The sequence below is a fragment of the Lates calcarifer genome, linkage group LG10, assembly GCF_001640805.2.
Source record: "Lates calcarifer isolate ASB-BC8 linkage group LG10, TLL_Latcal_v3, whole genome shotgun sequence".
Classification (NCBI taxonomy): Eukaryota; Metazoa; Chordata; class Actinopteri; family Centropomidae; genus Lates; species Lates calcarifer.
In genome coordinates, this window is record NC_066842.1 from 20,766,849 (window position 1) to 20,787,671 (window position 20,823).

The following is a 20,823-nucleotide window of genomic DNA, read 5'->3' on the forward strand; positions in this document are numbered from 1 at the left end:
TCACCTTTTTTTTTTTCCAAATACTTTTTTTTAACCTCTATGATTGCTTTGATCACTTGTCTTTCTCACTCCCTGAGACCTCTTTTTGTGTGATGTTGCCATACTTGCCAAATGTCAGCACTTAATTCAGTGAGAATAGAAACACTAGCCAAAGCTACAAGGTTAAAAGTTGTAATAAACCAGAGCTTTATTTAAGAGCAAGTTTACTGCCCAGCACTATGGGTTTTGAGTCCCAAAGCCATAATTCTCAATAGTGTAGTATAGGCAACTTGTCTTATATTAGCGGTGGCTCATCTACCATCACTCACCATTACTTTGTATTTTCATGACATTAAATCCAGTGAAAGTGAGTGAAGTTATCTCATTTTGGCTATGACATTTTGAATTATCCCATAGATATATAATCATGTTTTTAAATAATTCAGAAATTCTGCTACACGATCTCTCTGTTACTCACTGCAAATCACATTTTAAAGAGCCATACAGCAGCCCACATATGGTGTGACTGATCATAATTCTAGTCAAAAATTCTCATGGCATTTTCTTTTGTCAGTGATGATTTGCAATCTACCATAGAGGATTTGCTGCCACTTCAGCTTTATATTCCACTGTCCTTTCTCCAGCCTCTACCATTTACTCCCCCTTTCTGCAGCATCATTCTCTCCCCCTTCCCATCCCAGTCATCTTAACTATCCTTAGCTGCTAGCATCTACCAGTGGCCTCCATTCACAAGCTGACCCACATAACGGTTGAGTGTAGTTGTGGGCCAGATAAATCCACTAGGGACCCACATGGATTACTTCTTTATCTTGGTTCCATCCTTACCCACGCTGTCACCTGTTACAAACACACACCATGCCCATGGTATATATGTTTACCTAAAATGCTCAGATTCACAAACACATTGTATGTAGAAACACCCACCCACACACTCACATGATGGTACACACATACAGACTTGCATACCCATACTTGTAATGGCCTTTCCTGTAATTACAGCCATTTGTCAAAAGTGCACCTTGATTTATGGTCAAATTAAAAATACACCAGAAAAGAAGCTGCTGGTCCTGGTGACTCCGGCTACAGAGGGTGATTAATGCTACACCATTACAGACATGAGAGTGGCATGATCCGGATACGCACCACAAGTCCAGAAAGGAGCGAGTGAAAGCATTCTTGCATCCACGCTTTGGATGACAGAGTAGGTGTAGTGTAGGTGGGTGCTTAGGGTGGCACTGGGTAGGTTTGTCGGAGTGGACTGGGGGTCGTGTAGGGCTGGTTATAATGCCAGAATTAGTAAGTAGAGCAACCATGTGTGGGACACAGCTGTTTTGACTTGTCATAAAGCTAGACTTTTTATATCCTTGCTCCATCTCCATGCAGGGGATCTCCTTCTTTAATTGACTTTCTGCTTTATTTTATGCAAATACCGCAAGACAAAAATAAATTTGGCTATGGGCCTGAAACACAGTGGCATTTTGCTGAAGAACACCAATAAACAGATGGTTAAATTATGCTCTTGTTATGCTTACTGGTAAATATAATGCTTGTATTCCTGCTTTTCCTCTTTTACTGGAGAACATCTGATGGCTGTTTGCCTAAAGTAACTATGGTGAAATAATGAGGTACTCAGTGGCATTACAAAAAGGTGGAAGTGGTGTGCTAGGTGTTCCACATGGTGCAGTTTGTGATGTATTTAGTGGGCAGACTATAGAAGAAAAGGAAATGTACCACAGCTCTCTCCTGCCTGAGAACAGATACATTCGAATGGAGTGTACCTGAGGAAGGAAGCAACCTTTAAAGCCAGAAAATAAATCACAAATTTCATCTTTCATATGCTGCATGATGGAGTATTTGTCTCGTGTGCGTGTGTGTTTGTGTGTGGTGTTTGCAGCGTAACAAATTCCTTGAACAACATTATTGTGTGTTCTGAGCAGGAGGGACAAGGGACTTTATCAACTAAACTTAGAAAGCAGAGCCGAGTAGGACAGAAGCAAAAATAAAACAGATGAAAGAGCTGTTCCATTTGTCCAATTTATCTAAAACCACTATGCTATATCAGAAATCAAGTACTTTTAAATTGCCTCAATCATAAAGTCGGTGGGAACACAGGCAAGAGACAAGAATCGTGCCAGCGAACAATTCTTTGGAGCTCAATGCAGTTAATATGCCTTATATGCCTTAAAATATGCCTTGGGCCTGGTGCCAGCCAGGAGAGCTCCATGTCCACAGACTGCTGCAGAACACGAGGTGGAAGGCTTTACTGTTGGCCATGCCAAGTTTTGGGAGGACCATCTCCTTCAGGTAATCTTTTTTAAGTCAAGTCTTAAGAAATGCTTAATTAAGGAATGTGAGTGATGCTATAGAAAATGCTAAAGACTGCCATGTTTTAGGGAGTAATCATGTTTGGTGGTGGGATTGTAGAAAGCCTTGCAGAGCTTTGGTCTTGCTCTGCAGGATTCAGATAAGGTGGCTCTTCTCATTTCTTCTCCACATTTTATCAGCTGTCAGCGTGGTATGCCCTATAGCTTCCCAGTACACCATAAAATCCAAACTGTATTTTCACCTAAGGTTTGCATAAATTAAAAGAATGTAATGTCTTTTTATGATTGCCTCTTGGAGAAAGCATAGTCCTGGCCATAAACACTCATGAAGAAGTCCCGTTTCTGCACAGTAACAGCATTACTGATATTATGAAGTGCCATTATTTCTGACAGCCTGCCAGGTTGGTGACAGCAAACTGCATCAACTTTACTGCCACCTCTGAGAGGGCAGCAGCAAGGCAAGAAACAAACAGCTTGCAAAACTAAGGTGAGCTATAACACCATCTGAAAATCAATACATCTCATTGCTGTATTTCTCAGTACCCACTGAGAGAAGGAACTATTAAAGTAACTTTTCTGATCTGAGAACCTAATTCATCCGTCAGTAAATGTCATTCACCGCCTGCTCTGGCTAATGCGTCTTGACCCTGTGGAGACGCTGTTTGGTATTTGGAACACTCTAAAGAAATACAGCATTTCTTTTTCTGAAAATGTATAAAAGGTGAGGACCATGTTCAAATTCCTTATCTTTCCTACTGGCAGTGGTTGCTGTTGCAGTGAAACAGAAGCAGCCTCACATTGAACAGGCAGTATTGCATTTAGAGTGAATAAAGGAACAATTTGATTGAGCACAGTTATTTCATAAATTGGAGTTTATTTTTCACTGTATTCATTATTCAGCAAAAATTGGAGTTTCTCACCATCAGGTCAAACATCTCTTACACCTGAATAAACTCAACTCCTTGGTAAAAAGCTATTTCCAGGTATTTCTATTAAGCCTTTTACATTTTGAAATTAATTTCTGCTTTGTCCAAAATGGTTTTCAAATTGAGCTGTGGGCTATAGGCAATGTGAGGACAACTGTGTAACACTTCAATCTAGCAATGTAGCTGTACAGATTTTAGTGTTCAGATATTTGGATGACAGTGATTTTAGAAGACAACCCATGACAATTTCACAGGTAAAATTTGAACTGGATAAATAGGCTAACCTTTAGTGTGCATTAGGTCCAGTATCACTGATTGAATGACACCACTGAGACTACACAGTCAAATCATGAAATCTAGCAGGGATAGAGATAGAGCACACCATTTCCCCTGAAAACCTTGCATCTTACACGTGCTGCCTAAATGTGTATGTACATTGGTTTGCATTTATACAGTTTAAAATGACACATCCTCTGAGGTCATGAGGTGAGAAATAGGGAGACATGTTCTCCACTGGCATTCACGACCTGCCCTTCTTCCTTTTGCTTCTATTTGCACGTGCATCAATTTCTCATTTGTAAGCAATGACCAGTTGAGTAAGAGGAGGAGAAGAGGTGGAGTGCATGGAGGACAGACAAAGCTCAGAGATGAGTAGCAAAAGCTAGAAAGGGGAAAAGAGTCGTGATGGAGTGGCAAAATGAAGATTTAGGATGCAAAGAGTCACAAAGACAGAAAAGAGTGAATGTTTGCACACTGCATGTGCATGTGTTTGTTTCTCAGATATGGCCATTAGCCAAGATGGATGTCCTTGAACCTGGGTCTGCACCAACAGGTATCTCTCGCTAACAGACCGCCCCTCCACTGGTAATTACACAAGGAGGTCTACAGCAGGTGGCACAGGGCTGTGCAGAATTTACATAAATCTGCATGTGTCACTGGGCCTGGCTGCAGCCTCTGGCACTCTGTATGAATCACACTCACACTCAGCAGACAATTTGTTCAAATTTAACAAAATGGATGGTGAGAAGGTAAAATAGTCTCAGTGCTCTCTCTGAAATTCATATATATTGGTGAATCAACTGAATGATTTGTGCTAACGACTTGCTTTCCCTTTCACTTTTCTCTGAAGTCACACATAGACACACATTACAAGCTATGCACAAAAACACACTGTCATGCACCCATACTGTTATTTAATTTTGATTACTCTTATGAAGCTGCACACTTGCACCTAATCAATCCATCCAAGTATTACAGAGCAGTCGTGGACATAACCATAGACACAAATTCTAGATCTTTCAAGCTCTTATTTGTTTCCTTTGTGTGCACAATTATATAGTTTTTTGTTCCACAATAAATATTCACATGCATATTTATCCTTGTACTGTACTGTATATGCATGTGTGCGTGTAAATGTGTGTGTGTGTGTGTGGGTGCTTGGCATTCACATGCCTATGCTTTTGTCCATAACTTGTGAGCAGTGGGACCCCCCATGGTGAGAGGTGTTTCTGCTGACAGGAGCATATTCAAGGTAATGGAACCACTCTGTCGTCCCCCAGCAGAGCACTAAAGCAGAACTGAGTTCTGTCTCCTACTGCACACACCACTGCACCTCAAGATGACAAAATGCCTCACTGGCTGACCGAATCAAACACAATAAAGCCAAAAGAGAAGAAAAAGAAGATTGAAGGAGAAAATGCTCAGATTTGTCATATTTTGCTGTCTAGGCAGGAAAGTATGTATTTTCAATTGGAAAAGCTGTCTGTCAGTAGAGTGGCACTTAAAAAAAAAGTTTGTGCTATGTATGAATACCACTACAAGAACTGCATGACATTTCAGCCATAAAAGAAATAAATGCGCATGTCACTGAAGCAGGTAATGACATTCTACAATGTACCCTTGTAATGTAGAGAACAACACAGTGGGATGACGAAATAAAAGAAGTGGTTGAATAATGAGCGTGGAATGAAAACAAGTTCCACAATAAATGACAGACTGCATTAACAAACTATAAATTATTCCCATTTGAATTTACATATTTCCATTGTATTTCATCATACTGTACAAATAAAACAGCAACAACTCAATGCAAAAGTAAATGAATTATTGAGCAAATGAATTAGTGAAAACTTCTTCAGCTCTGCAGCAAAATTAATCAGTAGCTGACTGCACCCTTGTCGATCTCTGTGGAGAGACTCCCAACCCCAGAGGAGCAGACGAGCCAGCATACGTTTTTGCTGATCTCTGTGGAGACAGAGTGGAGCTGTGCAGATAGGCACTGCCGGAGGGTCCCAGAAGAGCAGACTGGACCAATAAATTGTGGCAGCAATATAGAGTTGAGATTGGACTTCTGTGGTCTGAGTTTCGCAGTGCAGGAGTCTGTGAGAAATCTGACTGGTCACTGCAGTAACAAAAGGGTGACAAGGCTCCCTCCCGACTGGCTCAGAGATAAAAGTGAGCTGCCATGACGACGACTCCTCAGCTCTGAACCATGACCTTCCTCTCAACTCCGTCTCAAATCTTTAATGTTTTCATTATAAACCTGCTGAGATCAAACACACATTTCTGCATGAGAAGGAAAATACAACTCAGAGGCTGTTGGGGACTGAGTTCTCCAGAAGGCTATGTTGACCCGAGCATGGTAACTGGTGTACAGGGACTGAAAAGCCCCAGCAAATAGTTGCAAGCACATGCATGGTATGAGCACACAAAACACACACTGTTAACTGAGCAGCCCACAGCTGTCTTCAGGAGAGGAACAAAAGCAGAAAAAAAGAGTTTTGTAAATATCATCCAATCAAGGAGAATAATTCATTTGCAGACACAAATTATTTTGCTGTTATTGTTGTCATTGTGTTGCAAAGAAGCAACGGTTTTATCTCCTGTTTGCAACAAGAATTCCCATGAATTCTAATGAATGCGAAAAACAAAACAGCCCATACACACATATGCACACACTCCATCACCTTGACCTACCCACATGTAGATTAGTGTGGTGAAATTACAGAAATTAAGAGAGAGAGAACAACAGAGGAAACTTCAAAGCAAAGTAGGGAAAGTTATATTCATAACAGCTCTGTATGTGTGTTCTGTCCATTGTAACTGACCTTGTGTAAGTGGCTGGCCTTTCCGGAAAGGTCCACTGTACACCACCTGGTAGTGTTTGACCTGGAAGCCAGGCACACAGCCCTCATGGCCTCCATCCTCTTGGCCACCCACATGGGCAACCTGCAACACAGAAAACAAAAGAGAGGTCAGGATAATACACATGAGCACATTGCTTCTGTGCAGATAAACCTGACAGGCACAGGCAGGGGGATAGAATAACTAAATAAAAATGGCTCCCTTTAAAAGACCTTAATCCCTATTAATCCTAAGTAAGCAACATCAGGCTGAAGCAGATACACAAATATGCAGTACAAATATCAGTACTTCTGCTAACAAAAAGTTTCTCAAATATTAAAAAATTCTACACTGTACTGTTTCAAATGTCATTTTTCCCCTCTCTGCCATCTCATTTTACTTTGAAATAAATACTCGCTTGCATAAAGTACATGAAATTACAAACAAATAACAAAGACAGACTTGTTTTGAGACATTTATAATTTTGACCCCATAATTTAGGCTGGATCAGGCTTAGACTGATGTTCAATAAAAGATTAATGTGACTTAATTCAAGGTGCAATTTAAATGTGTTTGATGGCTTCTCTTTTTTCTCTTAAAACTCTCAAGGTCAAGATATCATTTGGCTGTTATTTAAAATTTTACAATTTAAACAAAAGCCTATAAACTCTCTGTAACACTGTTCCTCTCTGGCTACATTAGAAGGGTGTGCTGCTTCAGGTACCCATGATATAATGAAATACAATCCAGGAAGTCCTGTCCAACTACAGTTTATTATGTCTGCAAGGTTTATCAGACACAAAAGACACATGCACAGTGGTTTATAATGTTATGACTATTATAATCTAGTATCATTAGTCACTGTTATAACTGCAGAAGGTTATCAAAGTGAATATCATTTCATCTTCCATTGTGATAATCACCAGGCAAACAATAGAAAAACACTGTTTATATTACAAAGTAAACAACCAGAAATGTTTGCTGGCATGCATTTGATTAGTCCAACACAACATATTGTTAAATGACAACATGTTGCATTCTGGCCAAAGTTTAGCCAGGACGACCCTGTGGTATTCTGCAGGGAACTGGGCCTCAGTTTGGTTACTGTTGCGTTTTATTAATGGTCAGTGTTCTGTCGCTACTGCAAACTGTCTATCACAGAAAGACTGGACCTCATAGGCTCACCAGTGCACTTTATTGCATAAAGCAAAGGACATGGCCTTATCTTGGATGATGTCATGTCAATCATGATGACATGGCACTGCATCAGTGCTGTTTACAATGAGGTGAGCATCTTAACACAACTCGCGACTGCCAGCATGCACTGGCAGGTGTAATGATATAGAGGCTTCTGAGGAAAGCATTTCCCATACTGAGAAGCTTCACTCACTCATGTTATCAGAGTTCAGGGGTCAAAAGATAAGTAACCACAAGCTCCTTATGTACTGACAATAGCTGGCATCATTATACAATTCTAAGAACCACTTTAGAAGCAGAAATGTATTTGCTGCAAAAATTGACAGACATGCCACAGATACTGCAGCTCTGAAACATAGAAGCTTGATGGGTTTTAACAAACCCAACAAACCCCAGTGATTTTCTGGTAACACCCCCATCCTTACAGTATGTAGGTCAGCTTTGTATTGTGTGCTCAGGAATGATTAGTGACACACTGCAGAGAGAAAGGACGTGTAGAAACCCATTGATCATTGATAGATCCAACCAGTGTGAAAAGGTTTCCATATAATGGACTGAAACCACACTGGACAAGGTGTAGAGTAGGGAACAGGGGAGATAATGGATGCAGGATTCATCCCTCAGTAGTGGTCAAACTCCATTTTTTAAAATCTTATTATTATTATTTTTTTTTTTTTTTTAAGGGACTTAAGATTTAGCAAAAAGCGTTCAATCCAAGATTGAATCTGGGAAACTGCTATCATTACACAGTAGGTGCTGTAATTAGATACACCATACAGCATGGCTGTACGTGATATGTATCTGCCAAACTGTACCATCTGTCACCAGTCTGAACTACTGACATCCCACCTGCTCATCTTCATATCTCTTGACCCCTCCTCTAATAATTCCCCTGGAAATATCAAAAGAGGATAATAATTGGATGCTGTCTGTCACAGTCTTGATCCTTTATAGCATGTTCCTAATTTCACTGATACGTGAAAAGATGTGAAGACATTATTCAGTGAAAAGAAATACAGTGAAACAGCACTAAGTATCATTTCCATTTAGATGAGAGGAAATACTATGTTAAGGAATCTTGCTAAGATCACTATAGGACTCATCAATTACACAAACTACAAGGTTTTTCTCATCCTGGAAAGACTGTCTTCTTTGTCAATGGGCCGTTGCAGAGCAAAACAAAGGATACTATGTTGAAGGCAAATGCTGCAAAGGTCCATCTATGTCATTTGTCTACTGTTAGATGGTAATTGTCATTATGTCTGTATCACATTTAATAACAATGAGTTATGGCTATTTCACTTCTGATACATGGAACTATGAAACAAATATTTTCCAGAGTGGGGAAAATCTAATACAGACAAAGATAATATTTAATTGGGTTTGGAATGACAGTTATATAATACTTCATGTAAGTTACAAAACCTTCACACAGCAACGTCTAGGCTGTCTATGGAAATCTGTCTGCATGATGAACAAGCTCTGGCAGACATTCAGCCATAGAGGTTATTACATGTAATGTCCCTGCAAAGTAATCACTGCACCCAGGGGACTGTGGTTCCTGCTCGTGTCAAAATGTTAATTCTATCACAAGGCTTTCTGACAAGGTGGGATACAATGCTTGTTGGTCCATAAACTCAATCAGGTCGACTAAAGGGCCAGAGACCTGTCAGCATAGGACACACATGCAAATGCAGAAAAAGACATTACCATATGCACACACGCGCACTCACACACACTGATATGTGCACATAAGTATGTGGATACCTGCAAATACACCACACACTACGCACATCCCTCAGTGGGACTCAACAACACAAACACCCATTTTAATGTCCATTAAGGGGGAAATATTACAATCCAGCTCCAGTGACTCACAGTAGGACAGTAAAAGCATTAAAGCAGCGCAACGCTAATGACAATGTTGTTAGCAAAAGAGAGTATTATTGTGGGCAATATTCTCCATCAGGAAACCATTTAAGATTGTATTAGACATGTGAAGGTTATATCATTCCCACCTAGCAGAATGGATTGAAGCATTTTATCATCAATGTCCATCTTTTTACCATTCTGAAAAATCCTTTTTACACAAGAGGAATTAATTAAAAATATAATCTCCAAGGATGAATGGACTCTTTGTCTATTTCGTAATTTTACGGACAGAGATCCATATCTGGGCTTTCTTTAGGCTTCTGTATTTGCATAGCAAAGACAAGCATGCATATTTCAGCACCCTTGTTTTTCTTTCATGCCCAGACCATATGCAATACAGGTGAAAGGATCTGATTTAATATATACACACACTGTATATTGTTTTGAAGCTTGTCAGCTATTTCATATGTGGTGGGATTTTAGTTATTGGCTCACAAGGATTAGTGTGCAATGAATATAAACATCCACATGTTTCCAAATGAACAAAACATAGCATATGTGTACCCATAGGGCCTGATTCAGACTTTGACTTGTCTGCACTGAATATGTTGATAGTTGGATTCAATATATTTAGTTTAAAATACTAATTATTTTTGGTTGAAGACATGCTGGTTTTACCCCATGTTACTTTTTGAGCTAACAGAGATCATATCTGAGATTAAATTATGTTGTATATAATATTTTGTTTCAGATAAACATGTGAGTTGTCACCTGAATTTTTTTACAGAGCTAGATTGTATCTAATAATCTATCTAGTCAGCTCAGTCATTATCATTATGAGTATCACCTGCACTCACTGCTCTGCCTGCAGTGATATATTGTCACCTTTTAAGCAGTAATGGCAAACTTGTTAGGAAACACTTATGTACACATTCAGTAGTTATGGAGCTACATTAGTATTCATTTGGAGTTGTGTTTCTGGCCACCTGGTGAATTTAAGTCCAGTATTTACCATCTTTTAGTCTGTACCAACTCCTGGGGAAGTATCTGGCTCTTTAGCTAGTTGCTAACTGTGTCCGTCTTTTGATTTTGAGCAGTTAGTGTACAGTGGGCTTGAAAACATTGCTATAAAACTGATAAGAGTGAACCAAAAGAGTTAAGTTGCGGCATTGACAGCTGAACAATGTGCTGAAACTCACTATAAAGCTTTGTTAAGCTGAGAGGAGCTGCAGACTCAGGTGACAGGTTATCACTGCAGGCAGCCCCTTTCACACTGTCATAATGTTTTCATATTGTCATTTGATATTGATATTGAAATATTGATTATACACACTTAAAAGTTCAACTGCAGCCTTGTTATGAAGTTTACTACTGTTTTCCAACAAGTTGACTCACAAGTAGAACAATGAGTGAAATACAGGATAGCCAATATAGCTGACAGGGACACTTGATCAAAAGGCTGACGTTTAGCCTTCATTCTAAATGAAGAGGGCTACTACTACCTCTGAAACACAGATATTTCTCATTTTATGTATCATTTTAATCATCATAATTTGCCTTCGATTGGACTGTGCTACAAATGAGCAACAGATTTATACATTACAAAATTCTTTGACCAGCTAAGACATTTGTTTTAGTGAAACCCTGCAACTGTGAAATCACTGGTAAATCACTGGTTTGAAACCAGTTCCTGATTTCTAATGAAGGACTTTAGACACAAACGTATTAATGGATATGTGATATGTGTGGCTGGTGAAATCCACCTAAAAAAGGCACCATTCACTCCAAACAAGGTGTAACCTTTGTACTGCACCTTATTCATCCCTGTGGTTCGTACCTGCTGACTGCTTGTTCCTTCCCCTGTCCTGATTCATATTAATCAGACATGCAATAGCTGTATGTACTGTCAGCTTGTCTCTTGAAATTATGTATACTTCACATCACAGAGATGCATTCGCTAGGCTTCGTTCTGTTATCCCTTGTGGGGTTTAGTTGTACTTCCTGCATGTTGCAAAATTTAATATACAGATTACAGCTAAATACTATCTTTAATGACAATGTAATTCAAGTAAATACTGTCCAGACAAAAAGAAAAAAAACATGGCCTAACTGTAGATCAGACTGATGGAAAGAAAAAAAAGCCAAGGTTTTGAATCTCAACACAGAAATGTTCAGTAAGAATCCTCAGCACATACAGTGATCAGGACTGGGAGTGCCTGTTATATGCTAACACACACACACACACCAATGCACACATACAGACAAATGGACACAGCATGAAGTTATTTGGGTAAAATGTAAATCTCTGGTTCCTGAACTTCAAAATATGTTTTCACCAGAGGGGTCCAAAGAGGGACATTAATTGATTTCTGTGTGTTTCAGCTTCACTATCTCGCCTGTTTGATGTCTCTGTGAAGCCATCATTGTTCTGCAGTGATTGGCTCGGTATGACTTTGCCAGAGCAGAGTGGGATTACCATGGTCCGGTCTTGGGGAAACAAAGAGCCTTGGGTGCACGAAAACAATATCCAGCAGGAACAATTATCGGGCTCAGGCCGGACCCACAGAAAATTGTGTATTGTGCAGCAGCTTAATGAGATGATCCACACAGAGCCAAAGAGATAAATAAATCTGTGAGTATTTAGTGGGATATGTGGACAAAGTGAGAGAGAGCAGTGGAGCAAACTGCAAATAGACCAGTAATCCAGAAGATGAGTGTCAAGGCGGGATCATTTAAATCTGGATTCAAATGTGTGTGTGTTATGTATATGTACATACACAAACACACATACACATACACACACACACCACAATCTTTCCACACACCCACTGGCAACTGCCAAACCCTTGGTTAGGCATCACTGACACAGATCAGAATACAATATTATTCTATTTCAATATAGAGGGGGAGGAAAGAAAGACAGAAAAATGGAAGGATCCCTGAAGGAGGAAGAAGAAAAAAAAAACATGTGGGTTATATTGGTTTCATATAGATCAGTTTGCATGGGGAAAAAATAAATACAGCTATCTATTGACAACCACTTGGAGTGCAGGTCTTTAGGTTTATGTTCGCTCTCCAAGTGCAGTGAAGGAATGCTCAATCAGGAGAAAAGATCCATACACTTTACCTCAAGAATTTAGATCATGCTGTCCCACTACAAGGTCTATACCCAGCAAGGTGAAAAGTGCAGAAAAGAAACATGCCAAGACATTTAAAAGAGCTTTGCTTTACTTGAGTATGTGGAATAAAATGCACATTACCATCATCACAAGGTCAATATTTTGCAATGTAAAGTGTAACAGCAGACTGTACAAGAATGCGTAGACAGTAGTATTGATTAGAACAAGAGAGTCGGATGGCTTAAGGACATGTCTGAGCGGCTTCTGGTTGCTGTTGTTTGCTGCTGTAGCTATGATGTCGGTCAAGTCATATTTGCCTGGGAAGAGCAACAACGGGTCAGCTCATCACTTGAGAGTTTGACATCTGATTCAGTTCAAGTGTGAAGGACCAGTCAGGTGATTAAGGCAATGACTTGGCAGAGCACACAGTAAATGTCACCTCTGGTGGAAATCAATACAGCCTCAAGAATCCACAGCGCATGTGATAAATAGAGACTGAGAGCGCCACTATGCCTGATATTTGCTGAAGAGGGTAAGGGGGAGAGCGGCTGAGTGAAAGAAGTGATGTGTACATACATGCAGTATGTGTATGTGTGAATAAACACAATCAGACAGTGAGGGAAAGAAAAAAAGTATATCGAGAAAGGCAAGGGAAAAAGAGAAAACATCCCTGTCAGAGTCTTTCATGCATTCTAATGTCTTTATTATTCAGATTTATTTCAGACAATTCTTTTTTATTGAGTCGTACATAAATAATGTAGATGCCTACAGACTTTAACCTAAACATTGGACAGTCCATCTATTTGAATTTTTTTGCAAGTATACACTATTGTCTGTTTTGCCTGCAGCTATTTCCTTTTTAAATCACCAATAAATGTTATTTTAAAAAACGTAATTCGTCATCTACAATATACGCTATGTAAATTTTGAGTATTTGTTTTCTATGGAACTGAATAAGAATCACTGTGCCTATTCATACCTATTTATGCTTACTGTTATATGCTACACTCTCATGTTCCTTGGGGGTGCACAGATACAGTATGTGTGTCAGAGCACTTGGGTCTGTATGTATGGTTTACCAGTGATTCACCAAGCCAGTCAGTGTGCATGGATTTTTCACTGTGTGTGTCTGTGTGTCTCTGCATGCATGCTCGGTAGTTGGCCAACAATCCAGCCAGTCAGCCAGACAGCCTGCCAGTAGCCTGACATTTCATCCAGCCACCGTCTCTCCTTCCTCACTCTACATTTCCCTTTCCCCCTCAATCTTGCTTTGCCTCTGTCTCCATCAAGGTAAATGTCAGTGCACACACCTCACTATAGGTCTGGCTGACCCATCCAGGCCTGGCTACATCTACAGTCCAAGATGAAGCCAGAAGAGGAGAAGCAGGGGAGAAAGAGAGAGAGACGGGGAATCAATCAGACTGTGCCTCAGACACTTGCAGCTGGCAGGTTAGCCAGGCATGGAGCACCTGAGTCATGAAACCATCTGGTTCCCGGCCCAGGCTGCCGAACCCTGGCCACACCTGCTGGGCCTGTAAAACAACTCTGGAGCAGTAAACACACAGCTACGCCATAGAGGAGGAGCAGCCGAGCGAGGAGGGAAAAAAAAGTACCATTGCTGCTGGTGGGTGGTTGTTGTCGCTGTGTGAATGCAATATTCAGGTAGTAATAAATGAGAAAGTAGAGGAACAGGGGGAAAACAGAGGCAAAGAAATAAAGGATGCAGAGGCAGATACACAGGGAGACGACAGGATATTCTTGTGGGCTAATGCAAACAAGAACACACTATTAAACTCCAAAAGTGGTCTGAAAGTACACCAACTCAAAGCCTGTGTTAAAAGGACAATAATCATCTATGAGATTAGTTGAATGTATGGAAAAAAAAAAGCCAAAATATTTAACAAATGTTACTTTGCAACCCCCTTAATCACTCAAAGTTAAGCAAAGTGAAGTTCTCTTTAGTTTTAATTCAAGTATTAGAACTAATAGTACAGTTGCACATACAGTTGTGGTTAGTACCCATTAGTACCCTTTCTACAACCTCAACAAGTTGAAATAAACAAAATTCTAGATTTATCAACTGGAAAAACAGCAAGCCTGTAAATTTCAAACAATAGATCTTGGATCTAAGCAAAACTAAACTTTTCTGTTTAGTTTTGCTTATATTTGTCTCACACCAGCTGTGCAGCATGTGAAAAATGTTTCACATCGAGATGGGGTTGCAGAAAAATGCATGAGCATGAAACCAAGCGTGTATTTAACTATTTCTATTCATAGATCCCAGACTCAGAGATGAGCTGAGCTAACAGTAAGCACACTTCCCTGGCACATCAAAAACCCACAACAGCGAATTGGCCTGGTGACTCATTCAAAGCAACTCAAGAGCTTCCTGGCACTGGCTAGCACATAATGAGGACTTCCCTTATAAATTGACTTGACTTTGAAACTTTTAGCGTTACATTTCATTCAAGCAGACGGGTCCCATTGCGATGCAAAATCCAACATCCCTAGGGGGGGTGTAGGGTTGCGTGGTAAGTGAGCTGGCGTAACCCTGACAGTATCATTTCCTCACCGTCAGTCTGCTCAAATCCCTTTTCTAGTTGGCAAGCTTGTCAATACCTCCACCTCACACACCTCTCACTTCACTGCACAGGAACCAGGAGAGAGGTGTGAAGTGAGGGATTGAAAAACAACAAGAGCGTCAGCTGCAGGCACCAGCTGCTATCCAGCAGAATTCATTTGAATGCACTTTATTTCTTCCCTGTTGGGATTTGGCATGTCAATCTGAGCACTTTCAGCTTTATCTAGATGGCATGTTCATTCACCTTGAAAGGAGTGTTTTGTCTAATAGCCTCAGTAAGTAAACTTTAAAAAGACTGTTTTTTAAATATACTAGTGACTTTCTCCTGCCTTTGTTTGAGTTTGTTGTGTCTAAACAACAGCTACAGAAAAGTTTTACCAATTAAGCTCTTGGCCACGACAGAGACAGATGGAAAGCCGATGCCATGCACAGGCTTCTGAAGCTAAAATGGTGCCACATTGACAAGGAGGTTACACCTTTTCAGCTGTTGTCAGTAAGCTAACTTTAGAATGGTGATGCTATCACACTTTGTTCTCAGGCACTGCAAATTGCAATACAATTCAAGTTTGAATGTCTCTAATCAGGAGCTTGCTCCTAAACACAAACCTATCAGAGGCAAGCATCAGTCAGTGATGCGCTGGGGTGAATGAGAAGAGATAAAGTATAAGAAAGTCTATGAAAGCAGATTCACTGTGCTCATGTTATCACTTAGCCTTTGTCTAAAGCTATTGTTGAGCGGCTGGTGGGCTGCACAGGTATTGGTCTGGGTGGTCGTTAGAAGTAAAGGATTGAGGTCTGTGTTTGTTTCTCCTCACAGTTTATCTGTTGTTATCAGTGTACCTTTCTCCTCTCTAGCTGACCTCCATTCATCAAAAGTAACGGGCTGCTGCTGATACTCTCTCCTCAAGCACTCCTCCACCTTGAATTGACCCGCTCAAAACCTTACCCTCTTCTGGTTTTTCCTCATTTTTGAGCCACTACTTTCGTCTCTGTAACTTCCTGATAAAAACTCAGTTTGCCCTCTCTTTTTGCCCTTCTTCCAACTTTTTAGTCTTCTGTGATTCCCCATTTGCTGATATCATTCCTCTTCCTTCCATCTCTAACTCTGATAGAATTCATGTGCTTTCTCTGTCTCTTATGCAAAATGAATATGTGTGTGATTCAGTTAGACATCTTACTAATCATGCCTATTGTCAACAGCCCAGAAAGGTTACTCAACACCTCAATTAAAACCTGTTTTGATTAGGTTCCACTGGGAGAGGCTGAGACAATCAGCACACCATCCACCTGTGGACTATATTTGAAGACACTGTCTCTAAAAAATCAAAATGCGAGTCATTGTTTAAAAATAAGGGATGCACTGGATCAAGATAGTAATTTGGAGTCTTTTTCTCATTCCATCACCACTGTTGAACACAGCGAAGAACTGAGAGGTACATTGAAATATCAGCAGCATCATTGCAGCCCAGAGTGAGCCATTAATAAAGTAACCAAACTGACACTACAAAAGACATTATGTAGTCAGCAAATTAATACTTCCCATTATATCCTCACATTTATCTATCTGATGTCTCCCACTCTCTCCCTCATTCCTTTCTCCTTCCCTTTTTTGCACTCCCTCATCTTTTGCTCTCTCTGTCCACAAATCACTCACTCTGTTACTTTCCTGCAGTGATGGGGACAGCTACATCTTAACATTCCTCTAACACACTAGGAAGCTGAAGGGATTTCATCACTTTGGTATTTAATTATTGTTTGTGTGCATCATTTGACCAAATTATGGTTAAATACACTGCTCCTGTGTTGCATGAAGTAACATAACATTTAAGCATATCTGGGAAATATGTCAGAACATAGTGAGCGTAAGGAGGACACCAGATTTTGCTGCAGGAACAGTTTGAAGTTGTAGTTTTCGTGATTGTTTTGATATATTATTTCCCTACCACTCTACTAAACCTACTTTGGAATCTGTTGTAACTGATGTCAATCCAAACTGACCCCAGTGAAAAAACAAGCTAAAAACAAACCCAGCAGGTATAGATAGATTTTGGATTACATCTGCATTATCTGGTTTACACCTCTTACAAGGTGCAAAAATCATTGCAACTGAATAAAAAATTGCCCAAATGCTTCTGTATTCTTTGCAATACAATCCATAAAATAAATACATAAAAAAAGACAAAAATGTTAGCATACAGAAACCATTTTTTTTCTGTCTGGAGGGATTTCATCTCATTTACATTTTTCTGGCAAACTTAATAAGCACTGAACGTTTAGACATGAAGGATTATATCAGGGAGAATATTTTTGTCTCTCCTGTCCTACAAACAAAAAGACAAAGAAACAATCTAGCATAATAATCAACAGCAAACAGGAAAACTCTCAAGAAGCAGTGCTACACCTCATGCTTCATAGAACAGATATGGAAAAGACAAATTCAATATGAGTGCAGACACATCCGGAAGGGATTTATGTACACTTTTCTATTTCCAACCTTGGGAGTAAAACATACAGTAGCACAAACACAAGCTGTACCTATAAAATTGAATTTGCCCAGTAATGTATTTCCTTTTAAAAATATATTCAAAGACTTCAGGTCTCATAAGTCTACAAGAATGGACACTGTGCTTTCACAAAGTCAATTTAAAAACATTTCCCAGACATAGTGGAAGAATTTGATTCTTTTGATGGATCGTCAGAGGGGAGCTCCTAACCTGATTTAAGGAGGTATAGGAAAGCACATTTTGAAATTCAGCCGTACATCCAATCCCATTTGATCCTAACAAAAGTACACTATAAATTGGGAATCATATTCCAGGCTGCTTCCCAGCTGTGGGCTCACACTCAGCTCCGATACAGAAGTGGATAGATTATTCTCAAGCAGGAAACGCTGTCTGGCTCCATTGCCCTTGGAAGACATAAAACAATATGGATAAATATGCTATGCAGGGTCTCAAGCTGCTCTGTTTGCCACTGTTGCTGAGTGATATCAGTTTCACTCCATTGAGGAAACACAGATATTTGACTCGAGACATTATAGCAAGGCACTGTTTTCACACAATGACCCTATATTCCATTTTACTTTTTATCAGTTGCAGGTCTTAAAGCTATCAGATTTTAATTTTAGCCTATAAAATACATTTGACTGAATGTAACAGGTAATAGAAATATTCTAAAAACAGAAATGTTTGTTTATGGATGGAATGAACTGCTCATTAAACTGTTATTTAATAAAGGAGTTTAAACTGTTTCCTTTTTACAAAATGCTGGTAGCTGTGGTGTGCACTGTGAGCTTTGATGAAGTGTCTTGAGGGTGAGGGTCATCTATATCTGCCTTAGATAGGAGAGCTGCATCATTAAAGACCTACAGCACAGCTCTCCATCACAACCCTGTCCCATCCTGAGTACTACTCCCTCTCTTCTTCTATCTGTCTTTTTGCTCCTCCTAACTAGATGGAGAGGACAGGAAAAAAGAGAGAGTGAAAGAGGAGAGGAAAAGAAGAAGGAGAGGTAGAGGAGTCACCATCAGTCCTCACCAGGCACTGGTCTTGATCACACACAGCCGGCAGGTATTGTCACAACCCTGCAGCCATTGATCCTGCCCTTAGTGACAACCAGAAGTGTTTTTTCCTCTCTCACACTCTCTCTGTCTTTCATCCGCAAACACTTAAGTGATTTGGCCCCTTTGACTATATTAGCCTTACAAGATCAATGATTTGGTGTTCAATGAGCTAAGAGAAGCCTGTGATTGTCTGTGCATCACAGTGATACAATGTCCTAATATTAAAATGTGTTTACTCATGCTGCAGTAGCCTCAATAAAGCAAAATGCGATGCAACCACAAGGCCTGTTGGATTTTTTTGTTAGAGCAAGCAGTTTTCTCTACATACACAAAAACTTGAGGTTTGAGGTTAACTTAGTAAATGTATATCATTTGATTAATTGATTTTTGTTGCCTAACTCCAACTGTACAGCAAAATAAATGAAGACACACAAGGTGTTAAAAGGAGAATATGATTCCTTCCATTATGTCCAGAGACAACTGAAAGAGACAAATTTTAAAAAGAATGGTCAAAATCAAAGCCACTGAGGCAGGTTTATCCTAATTTTTTATGTTGCATTGATAGGATACTGTTTACTTACGAACAGTCAAGTGAGAAAAAACTTTCACATCAGCTTTCATCTTCTAAATTCCAGTTGGAAATATCAGGAACTAATGACATAGACAAGGTCTTCCGTGAGAGCAGAATGGCTGCGAGTGCACCACTGCAACAGCTAGGTCAAAATAAAATATAGTACTAAAACTAATATAACCAGTTAAGTTTATTTTATAAGAGCTATATCTAGTTTCACACACACACTGCTGCAAATGCAACAAAATTAGGTATTTATCTGGTGTGACTACAAGGTCAGCACTACAGCTAATGTGTGAACATTTCCAAGTCAGAGTAAGTGATGTTTTTAGTCCATAGTATGGGTCCATCACTTAATACTATGGGAATGTACCCATACGGAACTACAGTCCTAGATTCCTCATATAGCAAACACCCCCACAACACCACTATTCCTGACTGGGAAATCTTTCAAACTCCATGCCCCCAGTTGGATAACACTTGCTTAAGTTATAAATGTTTTGACTCCAAGCCCAGACTGAGATAACCCTGATAACAACTCTTGAGATTATTTTCTCAGACTTTCTCAGAAAGCTACAGAAGACATTATACAACTGTTTTCACAAGCTGCAGAGTGTTCTTCATGACAAGTAAATCTTTGTGTAAAATATGTGGAATGCCCCTTTAAAGATGGTAGAAAACCTGGGCAACACTACATTAGTAAACATCTCCTGGAATGAACTAAACCACCACAATCTGATGATATTTAATGGTGGAATTTGCCTTTAAGAATTTAACCTAGTTGGTTTGTAGATAAGTATAACATTAACCTGACACGAAGTAGCTGACCGCCAACATTACAGTGACCGGTACTGCGATTCAAAGGACAATCCCACCAATCCTGTCATTGCCACCTTTTATTTAAGAAGATACCTTATTAATTTCTGTTAAGAGAGGCGCCTACGTTACAATAAGATTATTATTTTCCATAATAAAAAAAAAAGGTGTGCATGCAGTACATCCAGATATCTGTATGAATGTGCATACTGTACTCTGTATTCTTCATACAGACCTCGGGCATGACCCAGTATTAAGTATTATCATGTTTTAACGGTCAGCTAATAGGATGTCCTAAATGGATATATTTAGTTACTGTGTTTGGTGTCATTAGGCTGCACTAATTGCTTGTTAGTTCTTTATCTTGTGTGTTATGACTATTTTTTAACCATCAGCATATTGAATAAAAATATGCTTACCACACAGCATGGAGACCACCACATTATCCTTTCAAGTTATGTTCCTTTTGATTTCAGAAGCACTCAAGACCAATTAGGTATAGCACCAGATATGGCTATATAGATGATTAGATTATGCAATTAGCCCTAAGGCAAAATGATAGAAATTAGTTCATATAAAGTGAAAAGTAGAAGCAATGTCTCTCTGCAAATGTGGACATACAAATATGGATAAAAACACTTTGTTTTAACTGAATCTTGTATTCAGCACTACAGTGCACTGATACAATTTGGTTGTTTCCAGTGCAGATTTAATAAAAACTAAAATGTATTT

At 39.5% G+C, this 20,823-nt stretch overlaps 1 protein-coding gene across 1 annotated transcript in view; it reads right to left on the minus strand.

Moving 5' to 3' along the window:
* The window catches only part of cdh13 (cadherin 13, H-cadherin (heart)), a 268,476-nt gene that overhangs the window by 207,680 nt on the left and 39,973 nt on the right, over positions 1-20,823 (minus strand). Inside the window, exon 2 of the mRNA XM_051073553.1 lies at positions 6,358-6,478. Within this exon, the coding sequence (XP_050929510.1) occupies positions 6,358-6,478 (121 nt within the window). The remainder of the gene's footprint in view (positions 1-6,357; positions 6,479-20,823) is intronic.